The sequence below is a fragment of the Oryza brachyantha genome, chromosome 10, assembly GCF_000231095.2.
Source record: "Oryza brachyantha chromosome 10, ObraRS2, whole genome shotgun sequence".
Lineage (NCBI taxonomy): Eukaryota > Viridiplantae > Streptophyta > Magnoliopsida > Poales > Poaceae > Oryza > Oryza brachyantha.
This window is the reverse complement of record NC_023172.2, coordinates 10,433,760-10,460,399: the sequence shown is the minus strand read 5'-3', so window position 1 is coordinate 10,460,399 and position 26,640 is coordinate 10,433,760. Positions and strand designations below refer to the sequence as shown.

Sequence of the window (26,640 nt, the reverse complement as noted above, 5' to 3'; positions counted from 1 at the left end):
AAACGGAAAAAAGGTATCATTTGAAAATTAGTTCTTGGAAAAATGATTGTGCTTTTTTATTTACTATCAAAATGCTCGTGTGTTACAATGGATTTAATAAAGCTCGAAGATTGTGAAAAATGCTCTGATTGACCAATGATTGATTTAAAATTATAGTTGACCACAATGTCCATTTATGATTTTGTGTTCAAGCTTGAATGAAAAGGACACAGGGCCGCAAAGTGACGAAAATAATAATAATATTTTATTTTACTTTCAGAAATAGTCAGAATATATATGAATTCAACTATTTATTATCAACTACGATATATTTTTCATTTACTACCTAGTTTGTTTATTATTAAATAAATATGCAAATCTGAAGCGAGTTTCCGCGCGAAAGCTATAGCTCAAATCTGAATCGTAATCAATTACTGCAAATTAATATGGCCCAATCAGAGCAGCCTCTCCGGCCCATATGCAAATTGATACGGCCCAATCCAAGCAACCTCTCCTGAGATTCCAAAAGCTTGTAGAAGTATCACCTAGTACATGCATTTTCAAAATTGTGGATGACTAACTCACAAAAAAAGCGTATAAGATTGTTTACCATTATTCTATAACTTTTTATATATGTTAGTACAATTATATTTATATAAATGGTAATAAATATAACCACATATATAAAACATATTATTGATATATAGCTGAATTTCGATTTAATTAATACATATTACAATATAAAATGGAGGTATTTGACGTGGTTAACTTTATAATCATGTTTGATCATTTTATATTATTCAAAAAATTGCATAAATATTAATTATTTATTGTGGTTTATTTTGTTATACTTTAAGCATAACTTATAATTTTTCATATTTTAGAAAAAATGGATGATACTTATGGTCAAATGCAGATTCAAAAATTAATTGTGTCAAATAAAAAATGCGGTATCAAACAAATATTTCATTAAGATCAAGACATCGAGATTTTGAATACCCCTCTTGATTTATCTCTTTTCAGAAACCATTTGTATGTTAAGGGCCCACGATGTATTTGAAGTTCAACCACACAAAATTCCGAAGCGAATAAAGGAGAGCCAGACAATTGTGATTCCATTATGCAAATCGAATTGCTTCTATTCCATTCAGATTACTGGCAACATCAGCAGTAGAAGCAGCTTCATTATTTCAAAAATTATGCTAAACTAATAGCAAAACCGACGACTAAAACTTGCTCAAAATTCATGATTCGAAAAAAAAAGGACAAATTGATTAGTTAGCTAGCTAGTGCGGCCGCCGTACGTCGACGCCGGCCGCCTCCGCCTCGCTAGGTTTATTGGTTGATCGTCTCGACGTCGACTTCGTCGTCGTCGTCGTCACTGGACGCAACAGCCTTTGGGGTTGTCGTCGCTGAAGTAGGATGGGTTATAGTGCGGCGGGTGGCGATTGTACGGCGTGTACTCGTAGTCATCATGCGTCGCGCGCGGCGGCGGTGGCGGCGCCGCCGCCTGGGAAGAAGCACCAGCGGCGGGCGCGGCCGGCGGCGGCGGCGGATCGACGCCGGTGCTGAGGATGACGACGGGCTTCTTCAGCTTGCTCTCGAGCCGCGCCCTGACCGCCTCGGCGTCGGCGGTGCCCTCCACCACCACCCGCCCCTCCCCGACGTAAGGCCTCACCGCCGTCACCCCTGCATCATATCGTTCGGACACGCACAAGGAGAGATCGATCGTCACCTCGAGCTCGTCATGGAAGAGAAGACGCAAGGAAGAATCGACATGAGAATATGAGATTTACCAGGCATTTTCTTGATGGTCTTCTCGATCTTCTTCACGCATCCCTTGCAGTTCACTTCCGTCTGCAGGACAATGGGCGCCATTGCTGCCGATCGGTCGATCGAACGGGAGCTCAGCTGTTGAGATTTCTTTGAGACTTTGAGGTGTGGAGAATGTTTCACGTACGTGGGTTTTATAGTGGAGTGAGCTAAATCTAATTACCGGGAAGTAAATAATACAATCCCTCAATTATCTCTCACGCGATAGTAAGGTCGATCTCTTTCTTATTATTATATGCAAGTGTGCCGAGTAAAAATATATAAAAATCTTTCTCAACTATTAATTAATTAATACTAACGTGGTACCAATGTTAACACTACGACTTAATTTAATAATATAGTAATAAATCTTTTAAATGCAATCGTATATAAACCAAAGATTCAAATTTGTTTGTCTATCGAACATTTATTAATTTGACCATTTAAATAAATTTTGACAAAATAGTAGCAAACCACCTGGTAATGATGACTACTATGATTTTGTATAATTAATTATAGGTCGAACCACATTATATTAAATTAAGAGTTTTAAAGTTTAAACATTACTTACAGAACTTGCAAGGCTAAGTTTATATGCTAATTTCAGAAAATCGTAACAACAACTTCACACACACATTTCAGAATCACTACAATATCACATATTGCAAGGATAATTTTAATAAAATAATTTATTCACATTATCTGGTATTAACATAAAATTTAAACTCCATAAAGTTAAATCTAATGGAAAGCCACTTTATACAAGCATGGGTGCATCACAGGTAATTTTTCGTTTTTCTATAATAAATAAAATATTATCGACATGGTATATATATAAAAATACAAAACAATTGTGCAACTCTCAGGTCTAAATTTATTATGAGTTTAAAATCATTTTTTTCATGTCTTCTTATTTTACATGAAAAGATATTTAAATCAAATATTAATTAATCATTCGTAGCAAATATCTATCGCATAATTTCTTTATAGTTTAAAAGAACATGACATTTTTAAAAAAAATTGAAATTTCTAATGATATTTTTCATTAGTTGTGTTTTCCAGTTCATTATTATTAGTATGTGCACATATCTTTCTATGATTTAAAAAATATTATGCGATGATGTGTCACTTGAATGATGAAGAAATTTACTTATTTCACATAAAAATATGGTGCTAACAAAATATTTCTAGAATACCAGATACTCATTTATATTTTATCAGAGATTTATATATGATATTATTGTTAGTGATTTTACTATTTAGGTGTCCAATAATAGTGATCTAGAGCCTTGTTCGATCTTACGTTTAGCTTAACTGCGGTATGCCTGTGATCACGAACTTTATTGGTATGTTCTAAACGGTGTGATTAAAAATTATGATTGAACTTTGATTCTAAATATATACATTGCATATTTGTAAATATATGATTTAAAAATTTATATATTTATCACTATATAAAGTCTAACATATAGAAAGTATTTCTAATTGGAAAGATATATTTTCTAACATATGGATACTCTATATGTAAGATAATTTCTAATTTAGAAAGTCACGGCTATATGCAAAGTTTACGTAAAGAGAGATGAAGTTCTTTCTAACCGTCCGATCTTACGAATATGATTTTAGTTGTCGAATTTGAAGAATGATGAATGAAGTATGTAGAAAAAACAAAAGTAGTTCGTACACAATTCTCGGCTCATCCCGCCCAAAGCAACATGCAACTATTTATGCACTGTTAGGTCAAGCCAAGTCAACGCATAGGATTAGAGGTAGGATTTTAATCATGGCGATGCTCCCATGCCCACAATAATCATGACACTCATGTGTGGAGCAAATCACACATAGATGAATTGTAATGATATTTATCTGAATATGATAGTTGCAATGGCACATCAAATTAATCCTTAAAAATATCATTTTAGAAAAAATGTATCTATAAAGATCACATTAAAAATTGTATAAACTTTGCTATAGAATGGTTTTATATATAGAAAGTTGTGTTCGTACGGGTTAGCGGGTGCGCGAGCATTCGCTTGTTAGCCTTTTCATGTCTCTTAATGGAATACTAAAAAAATACAACCGGTAGCGCTATGAGAACGATTGAGAAATAAAAATAGAAAACCTCTCTAATCTATATGCTCGCCATCTCTAGCAGACAAGGGGCGGGCATGTTTAGATGACTCCCACTATCACGCAAGAAGTGTGTGATGTGCCATAGTTTTTGTGGCGAAGAAAAAAAGTCTATAGATGTGACAAAATTTAGCTTGAGAATGTATGAATGGCATGTGCTGTATGGGCAAAAAAGAGTTTGGCATGTCCAGTGGTGTGGCTTGGACCAAACTCACTCACTGAGGCCTTCTCTGGAGCCTAAAATTCTTAGAAGCAGAAAGATGATCAATGAGTAGCGGGTCTCATGTCCCATAGATACCACCCCACGCTAACTTTGGACGCCGGGATAAAGCTTGCCTATCCATTGATCCCATCGATTGGCACCGACTACATGCTAGCTACTTTCTCATTCTATATTATAAGATTTTCTATGTTTGTCTAGATTCATCTATATATTAATGTGTATGTTTTATATATGTGTCAAGATTCATTAATACATAAATAAATCTAGATAATGCTATACAATCTTATAATATGGAATGAAGGAATAGATACCTCATACGCCACTTTTTGTGTTCTACTTCAAGAAATGTTGCCCGAGATATGCCTACTACTGGAATCTTGAATTACCAGGCTAGCCAACTTCTATTGATGCTGAGACTTCGTGTTTGTGAGTGCCTTAATGCTAGCCGCGGTGCCCTTGCCGACCGGTCCCCTGCCCTATTGGCGATGCGCAGTGCGCCTATGGCGTCCTTGGCACAGCTCAGCCACGACACGTCTAGCATCCGGATCCCGTTAGCCTCTAGCCTTCCTTACTCGATAAGTCCTTCTCAGCTATCACTGTTATGCTCGGCTGTGACTGGTCGACATGGAGCCATGGCAGTGGCTAGGGTTCCTTGATGAGTTAAAGGCTGAGAATGGGTGACACTATGGCAGTGCGGCCATGGGCCTTGGTTGGCTGCCTCCTCCTATATAGCATGACCAACAACACGACCTATAGTAAAAAAAGGCACACATGCCACATCCTTGCGGTTTACTCCTGCCTAACTATAATTTTCTTTCCTCGCCTCGCCGCCTGCAGGGGACGGGGAAAAAACCATCGGGGAGGGGCCTAGCGGGAATCAAGGTAGGGCAAGCGCCATAGCCTGTTACACTAGACCTTTCACCTATGTTGACAAGGTTGGTTAACAAGGAAGCATTCTTAAAAATGGAATTCTAGATTTTATTTTTTAGCCACAAAATACCTAAAAAATATTTCTATAGACAGTCTCTTAGGAGAACCACCCATAAAAATTATCATATTTTCACAAGTAAGTCTTATTGATAATAAAAAAATAATTTATAAGTACAACTTTGATGGATTAATTTAACTTTTAAAATTTACGTTTAAGGATCAATTTTAGACAAGTGACAAATCCTTATACACTTAAAAAGATAAAAGTTCTAAAAAAAAGATAAAAAATTTCTCGTGCCCGTTTCTCCGCGCTTCGCTCGCCCCCTTCCGGCCTTCCCCCGTCGGTTCCTCCGTCTCCCTCCAAATCCTCCACCTCCCATCCCGCCTCGCTCGCTAGGGTTTCTCCCTGCCAAATCCTCCTCCCGTCTCGTCTCGGCTCGGCGGCGCCGATGGCGGGCAGCGCGGCGCATTCGGCCTCCACCAGCGGCGGCGGCGGGGGAAGCGAGGGCGGCTCCCCCTCCGGCCACGCCGCGCCGGGCAAGCAGGGCGCCGCCGCCTCGGCCTCCGCCTCCACGCCGGCCAGCGAGACCACCGTCGCCCGCCGCCTCGACGGCCTCGACATCCAGGGCGACGATGCGCCCTCGTCGCAGGCCACCACGAGGTCCGTGTGAATCTGCTCGGAGTTGACTCGCCGCCCCCGTGGGGCTCCGGGCTGGTGTCGTCAGGATTTTCGCGCCGGGGTGGGAATAGGGGGGTTCTCCGTGGTGGTTTGGGATAAGGGTTAATGGTTGCGAGGATGGCATTGTGGTGAGCTGCATTTGCTCGACAATTAGATTTGGTTCTGAGCACAATGCTGTAGCTTGTTTGTGGTAGGAATTGTGCTGAACTTGAGCAAAGTGTTATGATTGCTTTGTATTGGATGTGTTTACACAATCCATGGATAATTGTTGTTCCATATGCTTAAGGAATTATATAAACATTTGTAGCCTTGTCTCTTTAGTTACCGAACTTGTGTAACATGACAGATGTCTTCCGTTGTCTGTTCATAGCTGTTACATAGTTGTTGTGTTCTCTACAGAACGTGCTGATCAGTATAATTAGCATAAATGTGCAAAGCACTTCTGTAGTCCATCGAAGTATGTGCTATTCCTGTTTTTTAATATCAAAGCCACTTCAATGCCGATATCATGAGAAGTATATATTTGTATGTTGTGTGCCGCCACTTGTTAGCTGATCCATATCTACTAACATTTAAAGGACATAAAGTTTTCTGTTTCGTATCAATCATGAAAGTTTTATATCTTGTGTGTTTTTATTTATCTGTTATCTGTTACTGCAATTCATAGCACACTTGTGATGAAGAGATGCCTCTCCTTTTTGTGATGCAGCAAGAAGAAAAAAAGGGGACCTGGGACACGTGCAACAGGGCCTGAGAAGGGTGGTCGCGGATTGCGCCAATTCAGTATGAAAGGTGAATGGAATAGCTGACTAATGCATTCGTGATGTTGGAATAGCTCACTAATATGTTTGTGATGTTCATCTACATGTTGATTCACATAGAACATAACCTCAAGGCAAATAGGCAATTGATAGAAATTGCGTACCACTCTCTAGTTTTGTATGTTTTACGTTGTTGACTTTTGGACATATGTGTGACCATTCGTTTTATTCAAAAAAAATTATGCAAATATGTAAAAATATAAGTCATGCTTAAAGTGTCTTTAATGATAAAGCAAATCACAATGAAATAAATGATTATTACATTATTTTTGGAATAAGATTAATGATGAAACGTAGGTAAAAAATTCAATGACGTCAAACATAAAAGCCCAAGGGAGTATAATCTTTTAAATGCAACTACTGCAAAAGCATTGGTTGCTCAATAATTTCCATTCAGCTTTGAATTTATTTTTCTATTTGAGAGCAACATTTTAGCGAGTTTTACTTCCCCAAGAGATAGTGGTATCAGTTGTAATAGAGTGTTTCATTTGTTCTAACCAGTTTGTGAGAAAGTCGAAAGCAAAGGGAGAACAACCTACAATGAGGTATGTATGTGTAGACTGTACCTGTCTTATTTTTGACATGGTTACATGCAAGTATTATAAAAGGTGCTAGCTGTTTAGGGGGTATTTGCACTGGCTGTTGCATCTACCTTATCCCAAAGTCTGAAAATCAGCTTCACTGTTTTATCTCATCTTTTCTACACTTTCTTAAACATGAAGCCAAGCCAAAGGATGTTCATTTTGTTTGGTGAAAATTGAATCTAATTATCCAGTATATCTTAGGTGTTGGATTGCTTGGCAATGTCCAGTGGCCCAGTATATCTTAAGTGGTTGCTCGTGCTATATAGGGTGATTCTGCAGTACTAAAATGTATTAACTGGTCTTGTTGACAGCAATGGTTTGGTTCCTTTTTATTTTTTATTTCTTTTTAGACAATATGTGTACGGACTGTCTTTTTCAGGTGGCAGATGAACTTGTAGCTGAGTTTGCAGATCCCAACAGTAGTAGTTTTGTATCACCGGATCCTGATAACACTAACGCAGTTAAGAAATATGACTACTCTCCTTGGTCACTTGTATGCTATTTTATCTGTAGTGCTGATTCTCTAAATACGATACAGCAACCATTTGATGAAAAAAATATACGGCGAAGGGTTTATGATGCACTGAATGTCCTGATGGCTATGGATATTATATCTAAAGATAAAAAGGAAATTCAGTGGAAGGGCTTGCCTCGTACAAGTATGAATGATGTTGACGATTTGAAGGTTATCTTCTTGCATCTAATCCTCTATTTACTCACATTCTTTCTTCTTGGCCACTTCCTTGATAAATTTCTACACATTTTACAGGCGCAGATATTTGGACTGAAAGGTAGGATTGACAAGAAAAATGCATATTTGCAGGAATTACAAGATCAAGTAAGGATATTTTCTTCCATCTAATCTTATGAATAGCTAGAGGATGCAGCATGATTAATCCATCTACTAAGGTTCTTAGCACAGGATCTTCCTTGTTGAGTTGTGCTGTGATGATAAGTAATTTCATTAAGACATTATTCTTAAAGCTAAAATAGTATAAAAACTTTAACTCTGCCTTTGATGGTTAATTCATCACTACCAATGGACAATGGGCAGGGAAAGGTCTCCCCTGTTAGGGGCTGTTTGATGGCTTCCACAAATTGCCTAAGGTTGCAACACCTCAAATTAGGCAAGTTTGATTAAGTTGGGCGATTGTTTGGTTCACAGCCACACTTGTGACAAGATTCTTTGTCCATTACGTAGGCCCTACATGTCAGTGAGACAAAAAAAGTGTGTCAATAGTGGTTCGTGCTAGCTAAAGTGTGGCTCAAATTTTGTTGGCCACAACTTAGACAAGTTAGCAAAAAAATTGAGGCAAGCTTAGGCAAAGTGAAAAACTCTTCTTTTCTCATTTTTTTGATGCATATTGTATCAGAAACAAAAGCAAAAGATGGTCACATATCAGTACATTTTTGATCGATTAAACAATTTCCAACAGCTGTATGGGTTCTGCTAGAGTATCTACATTGGAGAGTGCTGATTACTGATGGCTTTACATAAATATGAAATTTAGTGTGCGTTAGCTCTTTTCATTGCTGGCCATAGACAACAATGGCATAGAACATTAAGAACCGATTTGGTTTGGAGTAATTTCAACCCATAGGAACAGGAAAAGTGGAGGAATAGGAATGTATGCATACACCAGTCCACAGGAATTTTTCCAAGAGGTTGGAGCGGATGTAAAATTTCCTTTGTTTTCTCTCTCCAACATGTAGGAAAGGAAAATTTCCTTTGGTTTTCCTATACTCCATTCCTACAAACCGATTGATACTCAGGAATTATTCCTTAGAATCCAACTCCTTTGTTTTTCTCCAGAATGAATGAGCCTTAAAGTCGCTGTCTCCAACAAAACATGAATGCTTGTTACCACAAATGTGTACATGAAAATGTATTGAAATTTTATTTCCTAACCATGGATTGAACAAGTATAGCATGTTTTAAACATGAATGACTAATTTAATTTTGAGTTATTGTTGGATTTATGTCTATAGCGTCGCTTGAAGCTCCAATAAATGATTTAAAAGTCTGATTAAAATTTAGCTATTTCCAACTTGGCCATTTGAATTTATTTATCTGTCATGTTGCCTCACCATGGACCTTATAGACATTTCGTATTTAAGTTTGTAGGTCTTCAAAACTTGGCACAGCGAAACGAACAGCTTTATGGTTCAGGAAACGCTCCTTCTGGAGGAGTGGCATTGCCATTTATATTGGTCCAGGTAAAGGAAATGCTTTGTTATTCCTCACTCTTCATATATAGGCTTAGAATAATCCCTATGTTTGATTGCCTGCGCTGATTTGCTCAGTCCTTTTTATATTAACTGAACATGCTATAAGTAATGTAAAGCAGGTGAAACTTCAACCCTTGTGAAAACAAAGCAAAACAAAATACTCAGGCCAGTTTCTAGTGTACACTTTCCACTTAAGGTTTGCAATATTTGGCCAATCCACTTTTGGTACCCTAAATTGAGATCCGCTGGGATGCCGAGTTCAAATCCTTTTATATTTTAAGCCAGACCAGGTTGGACCTATGACCAATATAGTTATTATCCAAAATTTTGGAGCAGTACATGGGCATGTTCTTAGCTAATTATAAACTGATGAATTTATATTTGATGAAGTACTAATGGCAAGAGCCATCAATTAGTTTTAGGAGCAGCATTCTTGGTCAACTCTCACAGCTTTCCCTTCCCTGCTTCTGTTTTCTTTACTTTTCATGCAATCACTTCTCAGTTTATTTTGTCTGTTCTGCCATCATATTTTTATTTTTATAAGGGCAGACTAAATGACACTTTTTTTTCCCTTTAGACACGTCCTCATGCTACAGTAGAAGTGGAGATATCGGAAGATATGCAGCTGGTACATTTTGATTTCAACAGGTAAGAAAAGAAAATGTGTTCTCCCTACCGTACTGTGAACTAGATGAACTCAATTTAGTATATTTTTTCTTGCGTTCTTTGTATAACGTTTTAAACTATATATTTTTTTACTCCTACTATACAACGTTTGAAACTACTATTCACAAAAACGTAAACAGCTAATCATGTTTCTGATCTTATTTACGTTCTTTCTGCTTTTGAAGTTAACCCTTCTGAGAAAAACGAGATTTGACAGATTCCGGCATTCTGTTGCATAACTCTGTTGATCATGAATTTCGCTGAATGATTTGTTACTATCTAATAGCTTGGTTGAAAGATTGAAAGTATGGTCCTTCTGTTTCTAAACAGAATTTTCCACTGAGTCTCAATGCTTGTAGTTTACGTGCATTGCATTGAAAAGAAAAGTGGGCATTGAGCCATTGACCATTTCTATTTACTAACCAATCTGATAGCTGAGAGAATATGTTGGTTGCTGAGATGACATCGTTAAACTTATGTCTATTCAGCCAAGGATCAAGATCAGCCTATATAACTAGCTGAGGCTTGCATCTGGTTGTGGTTGCAATCCTGCTGGCAGATTACTCCTTTTACAGCTTCCTAATTCTGGATGGGATGGCATCTAGGCTGTAGGGTAGTTCATTTTGTTTTTCTGTTGGTCTCTGCTTTGAGCGTCTGTTTATGACTGCCTATGAATAGTTGTAAAACTGTAGTCTGTTATTTCTGTTAATGGAAATGGGGAGGGATTTGCCTAAAAAAACACTAGCCGATGAGCCTCAGTTTCATCTTGTGCGATTTTTTCTGTTTGTGTTTTTTGGGTTTTGCAAATTGAGATGTTATTACTACTAATCTTCATGACTGATTACAACGAGTGACATGATTCTGAAAATGCAGTACTCCATTTGAACTGCATGATGATTCCTTTGTATTGAAAGCACTGGGGTTCTCTGGCAAAGAACCAAATGGTGCTGAAGACCAGGTTGCAAATGGAGGTGAGTGCTCAAGCACACCAAACATCTATCATCAATCGCCCCAAGTTGCAAGGCCGAATGGAGTTAGACTACCAACCTCGCCCCCTATTCCTGGTATACTGAAAGGGCGTGTCAAGCATGAACATTAGGCATTAGTATGATTTGTTGGTGTGAGATATTTGGTTTGTTACTCCCCAATTTTCCCTTTTGTAACTTTACATGTAGAAAGAGCCTGTACATTAGGTCAATGGGGGAAAAGTGGTGGTCTAGTTTAGCTTCACTGGTAGCAGATCGATGGGCATGTTGACAAAACATATGCCTAACTTAACTTTTGTAGGATTCAGCTTTCTGGTTTTAGTAAATCAATATTGTACTAATGTAATTGTGAAGTACTGTCTTATCGATATTCATCTCATTTAGGATGAACATTCCAGGTTGCTCTTGTCATGTTAATTGGACAAGAGGAACTTGTTGGTCAGAATGTCAGATTCATATGAAGTTTAGTCACACGTGTGTTAAATCTCTATCTTCGCCATGTCGTATGCTGCTCTTGGAAAGCTTCCTGACACGTTAACGCTATCTTCTATATTTGGAAAACCTAGTTTTTTTTGTCCATGTTCACATGGGAACAACCAAAGAACAAGAATCTCGTGGCTCGACGTAGTGAACAGCCAAGCTGCAGTGTTACTGCTGCTTGCATTATTGCCATTACGCTTGAATTACTGCTGTTTATATGTATGGAAAAGTTTTATTCATAAATTATTTTTGGGTCATAAATATTGCCATTATTGTTTGGATTGAACTGGTATTGGTCATAAATTTTCGGGTCGAATTGGACTTAGTCCGTGGATTTCATATTAGATTGTGAATTTTTTTATTTTTTAAATCTTTTTAAGAAACAATTTTATTACTAAATCTCCGGAGAAAATATTTTCACCCCATAAACCTTTTGACCACGCCATCAACATTGGTGTGACCAAACGGCTTGTCACGTCATTGTCGGTGGTGTGATAGTATGTCTTGCAGAAATATTTTTCCCAGAGTTTAGTAATAAAATTATTTGTTAAAAGGATTTAAAAAATAAAAAAAAATTCCTAGATTGTCCCCCAAATCCTTCACGCGACAACGCGCATGTTCATCTCCCTCACTGAGCTCCGGGCGGCGAGTTAAGCTGGATGTGATGCCGCCCCAGCCCAGCCTCCTGGCAACTGGAAACAAGGCAGCACAGGTAGGATAGCAAATCGTTAAACGGGTTAATGTAGCAGTGACAAATAATTAAGGGTTAATTGGATCCGTGCCACTGTAATTCACGGTTTTGAAAATTACTATTACTATTCACGAAATCGTATGTGTGCTACTGAAATTTTATCAAATTGCAACCATGCCATCTCCGTGACTTTTTCCGTCCAATCGCTGCCTTTCCGTCTTCTTCCTTCCACCAACCCCGCCTTCGGCTCCAACGCACTCTCTTCCTTCTCCTTCATGTCCCCGCAGACACCAGCACCAGCAAATTCCAAAAACTCGACACCCTCGCTGGCACCGGCGTCGACCTCATCTCCATCCGACCCCGTCTTCAGCTTCGGTGCCTGTTAGAATATATCTGAAAGGTGCATGTAATCCATATGTACTAGTACTAGAGATTGAGATAAAGCCGGTAGTTAGCTTAGATTATCGATATCACTTGTAATTAGGGCCCGACTGTTTTTATCTCATGTGTATATATATATATATATATATGCACATATAGCCATCGTTTTGTGGTCAACAGAAACACGTATCGTCGTTTTTGCTAGCAGTCGGTTACCGTTTTTGTTGGGAGTGATGGAGCTCGGGTTGAGCTTGGGGGAGGCAGCTATGGCATATGCGGGGAGGGAGCTAGTTCTTGGGCTTGGGGTCGAGGTCGGGGTTAGGGTGAGGAAGGAGGAGCGGGCGGCGGAGTTGGGGAGGAGGGAGCTGGAGTTTGGGTCAAGCAGGTATGGTTCTTCGCCAGAGCCGACGGTGCGACTCACCCTTGTGCCCATGGTGCTCGGCCTTAGCCTCCCGTGGCCGCCGTCGTTGTCATCAGAGAGCAGAGAGAGTGGTGGTGAGTAGTGGGCATGGCATGGCATTTGGAGGCGTCGATGCAATGCTTCGACGTAAATCGATCGCCATCATCTGGTGGCGGCTATGGCGCGGCGGAGGAGGAGCAGGACGACACAGCTAGGCCCGCCTTGTCTTCTTCCCCCAACAACAGCACGGGCTCCTTCCTGATGGATGACTTCTCCGGCCAAGGCCGCGGCGGCAACGACTCTGCTCCTGGCGCCGACGGTGGGGATGGCAGATTAGCAGTGACCGCTCGTGCTCCCGCGCCAGTGACGAAGGCGGCCATCGCTCAACGCTGTTGGTAGATTGAAGATGGAAGAAGACAGAAAAACAGCAGTTGGATGAAAAAAGTCAGGAGAGTGGCATGGTTGCAATTTGATAAAATTTCAGTGGCACACATTCGATTTTGTGAATTGTAATGGTGTATTTCAAAACTATGAAATTTGTAATGGTATGGATCCAATTAACCCAATAATTAAATGCTCCGGTTTAGGCTGAATTCCTTCGCTGGTGATTGGTGAAGGACACGAGGAGTGGCACACGCGTGGGCCTGGTCTGCAACTGGGCCGTAATACGTTCGCTCGCCTGATGCGCCCGCGAACGTATTAGAGGGCCAGGGTGATCTATCTCTACCTCACTGTGGCACACAGCTGCTTGCTGTCCATCACTGTCGATGCGCCCTATGGCCACAAATATATAGCCGAGACAGGACACGCTGCCCGGCGTTACATGAACAATATTAGCATGAACCAGCAGCTTTTAGCAGAACGATCTCATTAAGAAAGGGCCGGGGTTCTTTTTGGCCAGCGTCATAAGGTGGTGGACTAGCCGGTCTAGATTTGAGCTTGGCTCCTCTCAAATCTATCGTATCCAGCGTTTTTTAAATAAATCTAATTAGCTCAGAGACAAGGATATATGTCCATGATTACCAACATAACACTACACCTTACCTTCTATAATTCTGTTGCGAGTTAGCTTCCGACGAGTCCGTTAATTACGAGTACAATATAAGATTGGTTTTTTCCACAACGTCTCGTCAGTCAACTCCGACTGGTATGTGTGCGGTCCATAACACACACAGAGAGAGAAGATCACTCCGAATGAACAGAATTTATGCTTCCACTTGTACAAAGCGTAGGAGACTAGGGTTACATTTACCGTAGAGTCTACCGAAGCCGGTCTTTGGCGGAGAGGTGATAACTGCTCGATTATCATGATTATCGCACGAACGTGTAAATTCAGATGAGGAGACTAGGGCCGTGTTTGGTATGCGGGTGTAAATTACCTTACCCCTGACGCGAAAAACGTAGTAATAGATTAGTATATGATTAATTAATTATTAATTATTAAAAATATAAAATAGATTAATATAATTTTTTTAAACAACTTTTCTATAAATTTTTTTAAAAAAATACACCGTTTAGCATTTTGGAAAGCATAGCGCAGAAAACGAGGAGATTAACTTAGGCACCCGGCGAACGCCGCCTAGAGTGTAACCCAATCGATCGAGGAGGTAGCCAGCTACTATGGAGGAGAAGCTGCTGCTGGCTCTGGCCGTGTCCGTGCTCGCCGTCGCCGTCGCCGTCGCCGTCATCACCAAGCGGGTATCATGGGCTGCTAGGCCAAAGCGTAACCAGCCGCCGGGGCCATGGACGCTGCCGGTGATCGGCAGCATCCACCACCTCGTGCGGAGCCACAGCATCCAGCGGTCGATGCGCACGCTCGCCGAGGAGCACGGCCCCCTCATGCAGATATGGCTCGGCGAGGTGCCCGCGGTGGTCGTGTCGTCGCCGGAGGCGGCGCGGGAGGTCCTCAGGAATCATGACCTCGCGTTCGCCGACCGGTACGTCAGCACCACCATCGCGACGATCTACCTCGGCGGCAGGGACCTCGCCTTCGCCCCCTACGGCGAGAGGTGGCGGCAGCTGCGGAAGCTCTGCACGCAGGAGCTGCTGACCGCCGCGCGGGTGAGGTCGTTCCGGCGCGTCCGCGAGGAGGAGGTGGCGCGCCTCGTGCGGGGCCTCGCCGCGTCCGCCACCGCCGGCGACGCCGTCAACCTCACCGAGAAGATCGCCCAGCTCGTCAACGACGTCGTGGTGAGGTGCTGCATCGGCGGCCGGAGCAAGCACCGTGGCGAGTTCCTCGATGCCCTCCGCGCCGCCCTGAGCCAGGTGACATGGCTCACCGTCGCCGACGTCTTCCCGTCGAGCAAGCTGGCCCGGATAGTCGGCACCGCGCCGCGCAAGGCGCTCGCTTGCCGCAAGAAGATAGAGCGCATCTTGGAGCAGATCATTCAAGAACGGAAGCAAATTAAGGAGGAGAGCACGAGCACCGGCGCTCCCATGGCGGCCGGAAACGAGTGCTTTCTGGACGTCCTGTTGAGGCTGCAGGAGGAAGGCGACACGCCGATCCCAATTACAAACGAAACCATCATGCTGCTCTTACACGTAAGGGTTTCCTCCATATCTCCTTTTATCATACTGTTCAAATCGGAAAGGAAGCTTATTTTTGTTGCAATTTTGGCTAGAGGTCAGGGTTTGCAAATCCATCAGTTTGACAGTCGTGAAAACCACGATTGTCGCGGCGAAAAACCGCGAAAAAACCATGATAATCGTGCTCCGCCGGATAGAGGTTTCAGAGATTTCCGCGATAACATAAACCCTGTTATAGGTCAGGCTGTCAATCTCATCATGCTCGCACTCGCTCTGAAGATTTTCAGACACGCTACAGTAACCTGATGAGCCTGAAAGCAGAGAAAACAGAGTGAACAGAGAGGTTTTGGTGCTGCGAACTTCAGCGGCCTTTGTCGGTTATTCTCTCTATTATTCGTACCCCTGAACACAGGGTTAGTTACGACGGGAAACCCAACTAAAATAACTGAAAAACTCTAATGACTCACTGCTCTACTTGAGATCGGATCCCAGACTTGGACCACTTATTCAGAAACAAACTTCACAGAAATAATAACGTGGCAATGACATTATGTATCAGTTTTCACAAAAATAATAACACGACTTGGACCACTTATTCAGTATTTGTCAATCGGTTGGTATGTCCTATTTGTCGGGTAAACTTCCATGGTATGAAAAATTACAAATTTAGAATAACCTCAATGCAAAATTTTAGTTTTTGTTTTTTTGGGGGGGTTAACCTAGATACGCCTTTATGTTTTCTAGATTGTATTTCACATCAATGTTTGTAATTATTGTGTATGTTTGGCCTATGTATTGTACAAATATAACTGATTCATTCATGGTAATGAAGCATGGTATTGACAAATAGCAAAGCTATTCCAGGACATGTTTTCAGCAGGCAGTGAAACTTCGAGCACTACTCTAATCTGGACCATGGCAGAACTCATCAAGTCACCAAGAGTAATGACAAAGGCAAATCTTGAGGTGCGGCAAGTCTTCGAAGGAAATAAAGCCATTACTGATGATGAAATTGCGAAGTTGAGCTATCTTAAGATGGTGATCAAGGAATCCTTGAGAATGCATTGCCCGGTGCCGCTCCTTGGCCCTCGTAAATGTGTGAGACATGCAAGGTTATGGGCTATGGCGTACCCAAGGGCACTATCGTGTTTGTGAATGCGTGGGCGATATGTAGGGATTCAAGGTATTGGGAAAGCGCCGAGAAATTTATGCCAGAGCGGTTTAAAAACTTAAGTATAGATTATAACGGAAATAATTTTGAATTCCTTCTATTTAGGTCTGGCCGTAGAATATGTCCAGGCATAGCCCTTGGTATGGCCAATGTAGAGTCCCCCTTGATTAGTTTGCTTTACCATTTTGATTGGAAATTGCCTAATCAAATAGGGCCTGAGGACATTGATATGCAAGAGGCACCTGGACTTGGTGGGCCTAAACGCACTAGCCTACATTTGCACCCTGTTCTTCGTGTTGCTCCAGGCAGTGTTTCTTAGGTGGCAACATATACTTATTTGGAGCAGATAGATCATGCTACTAACTAATGCCAGCATTATGTTGCCTTTTTCTCTCCTATATATATTGCAGGGGTATCCCCAATTGCCACAATAAAATTAGCTATCCTAAATTCCTTTTCACGTGTCTAATTCGATTGGTTTTTCTCCCCTATATATGCTTGATCTGTCCAATATATGTATTTTCATGAGGGTAAATCACTTTGGACTCAGCTCATGTAATTTACCAATGCGCACCCAGAAATTTTATTACATGAATATAACATTTGTACTCGGTTTACATGTTGGATGTAACTCGCGTGTGTGTAAAAAATTGCTGGAATTTTCAGCTCAAGCACCGCCGACATTTGCTTACAGGAACAAAAAAAATTGGAATATGACAATCCATCCTGCATATAACCTATGCTCACAGGAACAAAAGAATTGCAATTAGATATTTTCGCCTGAGATGCAACCAGAGATGCTGTAGATGAGCACAGTAAGCCAAGAGCCCATGGGCAACTTGCAATCCTTTTTTTCAAAAAAATACTGTACGGCAATAATCAGCGGAAAGATATAGTCTTACTCCCGCTAGTTTAATAATTATTTTTATTTTGGACAACTATACGGTCTTATAAATTTGTCTATGACTTTAATTTTCTATTAAAAATATATAAAAAAGTAATAAATACTTAATTTTATTAAAATATTATTTATAACTATACATGTTGGTCTAGTGTTTCAAATTAAATATTTTAAAAGTTATTAATAGTCAACGCAATGGCCAACTTTATGGCACAATTACTTATGGAGGCTCATCGGCTTCTCCTTCCTCCAACACCTTTTCCCCCTCTTATTTTTCTCTTAATTTTTATGTAGATCCGATGTAGGGGCCTGGAGCCCCCACAACTTCCACGTTAGACCCATGCCTAGTTTCACGTGCTACAGTACTTACTTCGTTTTATATTATAAAATGTTTTATCCCTATCTAGATTTATTCATAGATCAATATGTGTATATATATATATCTAAACGATTAGTATCCATATAAATCTAGTGAGGACAAAAAAATCTTATTATAATTTAAAACAGATATAATATACTAAAATAGTGTACCAAGCATGAATATAAGTTTATTACTATGAACCATGCTAGCATAGAAGTGCCATGGAAACCAAACTTTCAAGGATGAATACTACCCTAGGTGTTAAGTTACATGCACTGACCAACCGTACCTAAAAGTCTAAGCTGAGCAATTCACTTTATACACTCTAACACTCGCCAACCAAGATTCGAACTCGAGACCTCTGGCTCTGATACTATGTTAAGTTGCATGCACCAACCAATCACACCTAAAAGGCTAAACTAATAGGAAAAAACAGACAATTTATTTTATACACTCCAGCACTAGGCCTAGTTTCTGGTTCGCGTGCCATCTGAGGACACATCGCACGAGCACTCTAATGGGTACTTTTACTCATCCGCATCGCAAGACCTATTCTATTCTAGATTGGATATGGGTCATATAAACTGTCAATGCTATTCTAAATTGGATATGGGTTAGATAAACTATCCATTTAAAGATTCAGATGAAAGGAGGGTAATACGTGTTTTACTAATTTTCCTCTAGCCCATTTGATATCTGTTAAACTATGGACCCAAGATCTTTAAACTCGTGTTTAAATTTTGAAAAGTTATCAAATGTGACTGAAATTTACGGGTAAGATTTTATTATATATACAGTCAACTTTGTAGAACACATGAGTCACTTATAGATGTGGACATCTGCCACTACTCTTGTCTATAAGATTAAATATATCCATTGGGTAATACATATGTTAATTAAATGTGGTTAATTTTTTTAAAATGGATATGGGCAAAATTTGGTATGAAGACTCTCTAGGACAGATATTCCTAGATATACATTACAGATGATATATCAATACATGAGGACGACAAGGCCTGCATAGGGGTGGTAATGGGTTAACTATTTTGCCTATAAAATTTAAGGATCGGGTTCAAAACAGATTGAAAATAAAATTGTATAGAATTTTAAGCTATTTTTTTAAAAAAAATTAAATATGGTTATGAAAGAACCCACGGGCCTTGGCCCATTTCCACCGCCCGTATTATGGGCTCACAACTTGTAGTACTTCTGTGTCACATGGGTCACGAACGAAGATGTATCCATCATTATACATGAACGGGCGTGGAACGCATCGAGCTAATCATAGTTTTTAGGTAGGATCGAGATACGGATCGCCTATTATACATACTATGACCCTAGCGAGCTGATTGTATGGTTTTATTATCAATAATATCAATTTTTTAAAAAAAATCACAATTACTTAAGTCACATACACAAAATTGATGGGAAAAAATCGTTATTTCCACATGCATATGATTAATATCATGATCCTAAGAACAGTCACGGTAGAAGTTTCATCCATACTTAATAGTGTCAAATCAGCAAAATAAATGACGTGGCGATGAAATTAATAAGAGAGAGCAGGTTTTACGGGGTTTCATAGAGATGAAGAGTGGTGGGCATTGATTTCAAGCCGATGAAACTCCAATGAAACGATGTTGAGAGAAAATTGCTTCATCTGAACATGATTTTTGTGATGCCGAGCAGAGAAACCGAATGTATGTCATGTTCTTATACGCCAGTATCATGTTATATACAAATGACTACATAATTTATATGACACACTTGATCACAAACTCAAGTAAAGATTTAATGTTGTGACTAGCCCATAAAGTGCAACTAGACTAAGAGAGATCACCAAAGAAGCTGAAAGTGTGGGATAAATTTTGCATTGAAACCAGCCTATCCCTTTGACCAAGACAATAGTGTGGTGCGATGGGCGTATGGATGGTCATTGGTTGATCCGTGGGTATTTTAGGATCGATTTTATTTCAATAAAATGAACTAAGTTTAATAAAATTAAATTTATTATATTAAACTAGAGCTGACCCTAAACTATCCACGAGTCGATCCATATTTATCCTTAGATGGGCGAATGGGCACGGGGCAGAAGTGCACATGCCATGCGTGGATATGGGACTATATGAAGTTGTGCCCATGGCGCGTGTTAACTCGCACGGGACGGGACCACTCCAGGCCTGGGGGAGCATGGCCGCTGTATGTCATGGTTGCATTCATTCATTCTCAAGGATGCTCTACAAACTTTAAAACTGCTGATGTGTAAGACGCCGGCCATGGACGACAAGCTGCTTCTGCTGCTGCTGGCTTTGGCTCTTGCCGTGTCCGTCGTCTTCATCATCCTCATCTCCAGGCTGGGATCTGGTAGTGCTGCTGCTAAGGCGAGGCTTAACCTGCCGCCGGGGCCATGGACGCTGCCGGTGATCGGCAGCATCCACCACCTCGTGGGGAGCCACAGCATCCACCGGGCGATGCGCGAACTCGCCAAGAAGCACGGCCCTCTCATGCAGGTTTGGATCGGCGAGGTGCCCGCCGTGGTCGTGTCGTCGCCGGAGGCGGCGGAGGAGGTCCTCAAGAACCAGGACATCAGGTTCGCCGACCGGTTCGTCAGCGCCACCATCGAGATGCTCACCTTCGGGGGCAACGACCTCGCCTTCGCCCGCTACGGCGAGCGGTGGCGCGTGCTCAAGAAGCTCTGCACGCAGGAGCTGCTGACCGCCGCGCGGGTGAGGTCGTTCCGGCGCATCCGTGAGGAGGAGGCGGCGCGCCTCGTGCGTGACCTGGCGGCCTCCGCCGCCGCCGGCGAGGCCGTGGACCTCGGCGACAGGATAGCCAAGCTCGTCAACGACATCATGGTGCGGTGCTGCGTCGGCGGCCGGACCAGGTACCGCGACGAGTTCCTCGACGCCCTCCGCACCGCCCTGGACCAGACGACATGGCTCACCTTCGCCGACATCTTCCCGTCGAGCAAGCTCGCGCAGACGCTCGGCACGGCGCCGCGCAAGGCGCTCGCCTGCCGGAAGAGGATGGAGCGCATCTTGGAGCAGATCATCCAAGAACGGATGGAGACGATGGACAACGGCGGCGACGGCGTCGAGGCGACGCCGCCCAGAAGCGAGTGCTTCCTCGACGTCCTGCTGAGGTTTCAGAAGGAAGGAGAGACACCGATCCCAATAACCAGCGAGTTGATCGTCGTGCTTTTATTTGTAAGTAATTACCTCCTCCGTACCACCAACTCTATTTCTTGTTCGATTAATTCACATCACACTATGGTGTGTAATCTACTTACAAGAAATTAACCGAACAAGACCTAAGTGATTTTGGTTTTTTTATTTAATCTTTGCCGGAGTAGACTTTTGCCGGAGTAGACTTTAGGCTTTTTTTTTGGTTTTTAAAGTTTTAAGTAAGAGTATTTATTTCATCGAGGAAAAGGCTGGACTTTACTCCATCTATCCCACCGAAACCAAACCTAAAAAGATACGACACCTCCTAGTCCAATCAGTCTAGACAACTAGGGATATTTGGGACAAGGGGCTAAAAAACAACCCCTAGGAGAGATCATGTCTCCTCTTAGATTTGATTTTTATGAGACAAAAGAGTATGGTGTAAATAGATAAGAAAAAAATTAGTCAATTGACAAATAAACAGACTAGGCTCTGCTTGGTAAGTTTAAATCGTGATGCCTACAATGGTACACATACAGTAAAATTTTTAATAGGAGTTTAGCAATCAATATTTCTGTTGATCTCACCCTTTTAAAGTGTGCGCTTAGTGGGTGCACTCTTGGGTATTGTACCACCGGTCTTCATCTGTTTGATTGGTAAGAAAGGCATACTCGTGGATGTCAAGATGTGTACTCACATAGGTGTGTTATCTATCTATGTTGTCTATAGAATCATAAGAAAAATACCAGTTATACTTGGCAGTGCAAGCTTAGCCATGCAAGTTTAGATAACCGAGGGATAAGGCAACCCAGAAATGTCAATACTGCGCTAGTATAATCAATATATCACGATGATATATCGGTAAATTCATTCAGTAGTGGTGATTTTATTATAAGTGGGGCCAACGTTCTTTTTGGCCCTATTTTTCACTACACAGGTCCTAAAATATATTCATTATGTTCTATAATATAAAACCTTCTAGATTTGTCTATATTTATCCATATATTCATATATATGTGTCTAAATTTATTAGCACATATATAAATCTAGATAAGGTATAAAAGTTTTATAACAGTAACATGGAACGGATGAAATAGTAACTTTTGGCTATGTATGGATTACCATTTAGACAAAAAGGATGTTCTAGCGGCTACTCCATCTAGTTGCATAATTCTTATGGTTTTATACAAGTGTGTAGTCAAACTTTTAAAATTTTAACTATTAATAATTTTTGAAATATTTAGTTTGAAAACACTACAACATATCTAACATAGATATGGATGAGTAATAAAGAGTATGTTAATAAAAATAAATATTTATTTGTTATTGATATTTTAATAGAAAATCGCAGTCAAAGATTAATTTAGAAGACCGTATTATCATGTAAAACATATAGATTATCAATTATCGACCTACAGTGAGTAGTTTGACAGATCTTTCCGGCCGGTACCTAGCTGGAACACTTCTAACTGGGTCCTAATTGTTTTTCTTCTTTTGAAAAAAGTGCCTTTGACCGAATCCAGTAATATGGGAAACCATCAAAGGGCATTAAGGTGATCGAATGCAGATACTTACATATTCTTTTTATATATAAAAAAGTAAACTTCGTGGTGAGGTCCACTAAAGTGGAAATGTCTGTAGTACTCAAGTTTAGGTCTGATACGTAAATACCATTATATCGTGTAAATTTATATATAGCTGAAAGAAGATAATTTTTGATCACCTATGAATAACATTATGCGAGAATATTGTTCCAGGACATAGTTTCAGGGGGCACTGAGACATCAACTATCATACTAAATTGGACTATGGCAGAACTCATCCGTACACCACGAGTAATGGCAAAGGCGTGTGCTGAGGTGTGGCAAACTTTTCAAGAAAAGAACATGATCACAGAGGATGACAGTCTTAGCGGGTTAAAGTATCTCAAGATGGTGATTAAGGAGTCACTGAGGATGCATTGCCCCGTGCCACTTTTAGGTCCTCGTCGATGTCGTGAGACATGCAAGATTATGGGCTATGACATACCGAAGGATACAACCATATTTACAAACGTATGGGCAATATGTAGAGACCCGATATACTGGGACGATGCCGAGGAATTTAAGCCCGAGAGATTTGAAAACAATAGTATAGACTATAAGGGAAGCAACTTTGAATACCTTCCATTTGGAAGCGGTCGTAGAATGTGTGCAGGCATGAATCTTGGCATGGCAGACGTAGAGTTGCCCTTGGCTAGTCTTCTCTATCATTTCGATTGGAAGTTACCTGATGGGATGTTGCTTGAGAATATTGATATGCGGGAGGCACCTGGACTATTTGCAGGTAGACGCACTAGCCTGATTCTATGCCCGGTTACACATATTGTTCCAAGTGACTCATGAGTCACAATATAACACCGCTCATAATACTGCTACTTCATGTTTCATAATCAAGTTATGTATCGAATGAGATGTTGTGTTTGTTTGGAGAGTTTAAAATTCTGAGAAACAACTAATGAGAATCCAACTTCTGGCTTATAGTTTATTTTCTTTATTCTAAAAATACAATTTCTCATAATATGGGTAAGAGTTTGAACTATTTGGGAGATGTGTAGATTTTGGGAAAAGCTACCGCTACCAAAAGCTCCCCTAAACAAGACCATGAAAGATGGGTTTAGATAATTCGCTTCCCCACGAAGGCAATGCTATTCATGTGGACTATTGTACACAATTGTGTTGTGGTACATGATCTTGTTTAAAAAGACATGTAATGCCTAGGAATAAAACTTTTACATACATATTCTTAGCGATCTAGAAGCCAAGGTTTGAAAATAAACTTTGGTGAAAAACCACAAAATCAACTTTAAATTTAAGATAAAAAATTTAAATTTTGACTTATAAGCATAAAAAACGAAAAGATGAGGTGAGAATAGGGGATCTTGAAAAAGTAAAATAAGAGCAGCCTCATTTGACATTTGGGGGCTTTTAATAGTGGTTATTGACCATTTCAATGGCTTGGCCCCCACCCTAGCCAACTCTCCAGTCCTAGGGATGACAATCGGACCCATGGTTCCGGGGCCCAACAGGTTTTGTACCCAATGGGTACGGGTATGGGCGAAGATTTGAACCCATGGGTTCGTGGGGATGGGTATCTGTGAAGCTATGAGTTGGGTACGGGTTTTAGATTCAACATGTGGATGCCCATTGGACCCAAAAATCTAGCAACACTTTGAAATGTTTGACATGAAGCATGCCTATTGTTTAGTATTATAAGTCGAAAGCATGAGAACATTGTTGATGCATGATTGGTCGTTTGTGTCGATATGATTGGATGACTGAATGTTAGCATTCTTCAAGCTTAGTTTTACTTGCTTACTATTGTAACTTTTTTATTTTCTTGTTGCTATATTAATCAAACGACTATGTTTATTTGCTTATTCCCTGTATTTAAATATTGACAAACCTTAATATACTCATGGAGATGTCTCGATTAAGATATTTTCTGTTTGACATGGTTTCACCCATGGGTACCCATTGGGTTTCGGGTACCCGGTGGGTATGGGTACAGATTTAGTTTTGCATCCATGAAGGTTTACGGGTATGGGTTTATGTTACAGTCACGGGTTTTGGTGACGGGTGGCTTTTTACAAAACCCGTCCCAAACCTGACCCATTGCTATCGCCAGTCCCCACGGGATAAACTTCCCGATTATGCCCAATTTAGCCATCTTATGTTGATGGGCTAAGATTTCGAAATCCCGGTTTATCCATGTGGATGGGCCAAAGCAGTGGGTCTGCACAACCCGTGATATCAACACATGCGTACGTATGGGATGGCATCTCAATTTAAATTATATACACTGTACACAAAATATTGAACATTAATCACATGTTCGACCATCGCTATGTTAAAGGAAATAAACTAATGCGGTTGTTGTAAATTTGTCTTTGGTTTTCTTCTATTCTATAAGGATACTAGTAATTGTGCATGTGCAATACACGTTTTCTCCATAAAAATAGAAGGAAACGCTTAAAAAAGGAAATACATGCTCTAAATAATTGAATGGAAAAAAGGGAATACATGCTCTAAATAATTGATTCATAACCCATACAGTGAACAAATGCAGCATGCCAAAGTAACAAATTTAGGATTGAATAAAAACTTACCGGCATTCAGAGTTTCAGACATGCATATAACTGACCAAAGTTACAGATTCGACCAGAAAAGGATTGCCAATTAATTCCATAAATCAATTATAAACCATCTGTCGAGTACTTACAATTCACAGCTCAGACACACTTTAGTTTCAAGAAGAAGAACACAAAAAATAATACATGCTCTAAATGACTGCTTTATAACCCATACAGTGAATCATGTGTTATCTATGCTAATTTGGAAGCCGTAGATGTTAACTCAAAATAGGAGAAAATTGGTGTATATTTTTTTACCTGTAAATCTGTAATTGTATAATTGTAGACAGTTGAGGTATATAGCATCCTGTATTTTCTATTGAATTGAGCTGATACGAAACAAAGGGCATCCACCAAGGGACAGAATCAGCAGGGGAAGATCACTAGCAGCAGCAGATTGGCATGGTTGGGCAGCGCCTTGGAGCGGACGTCCGAGGCTTGGAGTTGACTGACAACGCGGCCGCAGCAGACGATAGGCTACGGCATAGATGCGGCCGGCACTGGTGCTGGAGCGATGGATTACGACTTGGAAGTTGGAAGTGGCTGACTATGGAGAAGAAGTGGCGGGGTGACAGAGGCGACCATCGGCAGAGAGCGGTCGTGGATGAGACCAGTGTTGGTTCTGCAACAACAGGCTGTGACGTAGATGAGGCTAGGGGTGAGGAAGAAAGATGACCGGCAGAGGGCACCGGCATGGATACGATTGGCAGTGAGGCAACAACGGCTGGATGTGGTATGGACGGAAGAGCAGCAGCGTGGACGTTATCAGTGGAGAGCAATTTTCCCGCATAGATTGTGTTTACTGTGGAGTGGTTTAGGGATGTGTCCTACATAGGATTGCAAGCGAGGGACTTTTCAGAGTATTTTAGGCTATTGGATAGACATATCTTACGGTTGACAATTGATGAAGACAATTTTGTGTATATTTTTTGAGGTGGCCATAGAGAAACTATACCTCCTCCTTTTTATATTAGTATAAATAGATAGACATATCTTACGGTTGGCAATTGATGAAGACAATCTTGTGTATATTTTTTGAAGTGGCCATAGAGAAACTACAACTTCTTCTTTTTATTTAGTATAGATATAGATGTGTGAATAATAATTCTGCCAACATTTTAGTAGTATTTTTGTAGTCTTTAGTCTCGATTCTTCCAATAGAGCAGGAGGGATTTTGTGGCGGCTCATCGATTCCGGTCAGCAGTCAAGCTATGCCACTGCTATAGGTTGGACTAAACTGCTACTGATGTGTCCTTGATATGTATTGATTAATTACCGAGATTTGCTCCGGTCCGATAAAAATATCTCGATGCAATGGACTTTACACTATTAAATCGTTTTTCACCATCGGATCT

The 26,640-nt window shown here is 40.8% G+C and overlaps 3 protein-coding genes and 1 pseudogene across 4 annotated transcripts; 3 read left to right on the top strand and 1 right to left on the bottom strand.

Moving 5' to 3' along the window:
* Positions 1–1,357: 1,357 nt before the first annotated feature.
* On the bottom strand, positions 1,358–1,857 carry LOC121055494 (heavy metal-associated isoprenylated plant protein 9-like). Its single transcript, XM_040527999.1, has 2 exons — positions 1,776–1,857; positions 1,358–1,668 (listed from the first exon to the last, which is right to left on the bottom strand). The coding sequence occupies exons 1-2, from the start codon at positions 1,855–1,857 to the stop codon at positions 1,358–1,360; spliced, it is 393 nt and encodes a 130-aa protein (XP_040383933.1).
* A 3,506-nt stretch (positions 1,858–5,363) lies between these two features.
* On the top strand, positions 5,364–11,505 carry LOC102721774 (transcription factor-like protein DPB). 2 transcript variants are annotated; one of them, XM_015841698.2, is made up of 9 exons: positions 5,364–5,735; positions 6,463–6,545; positions 7,076–7,119; positions 7,538–7,618; positions 7,697–7,843; positions 7,928–7,996; positions 9,277–9,375; positions 9,965–10,035; positions 10,927–11,505. In XM_015841698.2, the coding sequence occupies exons 1-9, from the start codon at positions 5,524–5,526 to the stop codon at positions 11,150–11,152; spliced, it is 1,032 nt and encodes a 343-aa protein (XP_015697184.2). In that variant the 5' UTR covers positions 5,364–5,523; the 3' UTR covers positions 11,153–11,505. The 2 variants fall into 2 exon arrangements, with proteins under 2 accessions (XP_015697184.2, XP_040384215.1); XM_040528281.1 differs by having other exon boundaries at positions 5,653–5,881.
* A 3,106-nt stretch (positions 11,506–14,611) lies between these two features.
* Positions 14,612–17,007, top strand: LOC102721486 (annotated as a pseudogene).
* Positions 17,008–20,226: 3,219 nt separating this feature from the next.
* Positions 20,227–23,616, top strand: LOC102721202 (ent-isokaurene C2/C3-hydroxylase-like). The gene is made up of 2 exons (XM_040528419.1): positions 20,227–21,156; positions 22,872–23,616. Exons 1-2 carry the CDS (start codon positions 20,227–20,229, stop codon positions 23,496–23,498), a joined length of 1,557 nt encoding a protein of 518 aa, XP_040384353.1. The 3' UTR covers positions 23,499–23,616.
* Positions 23,617–26,640: the final 3,024 nt, after the last annotated feature.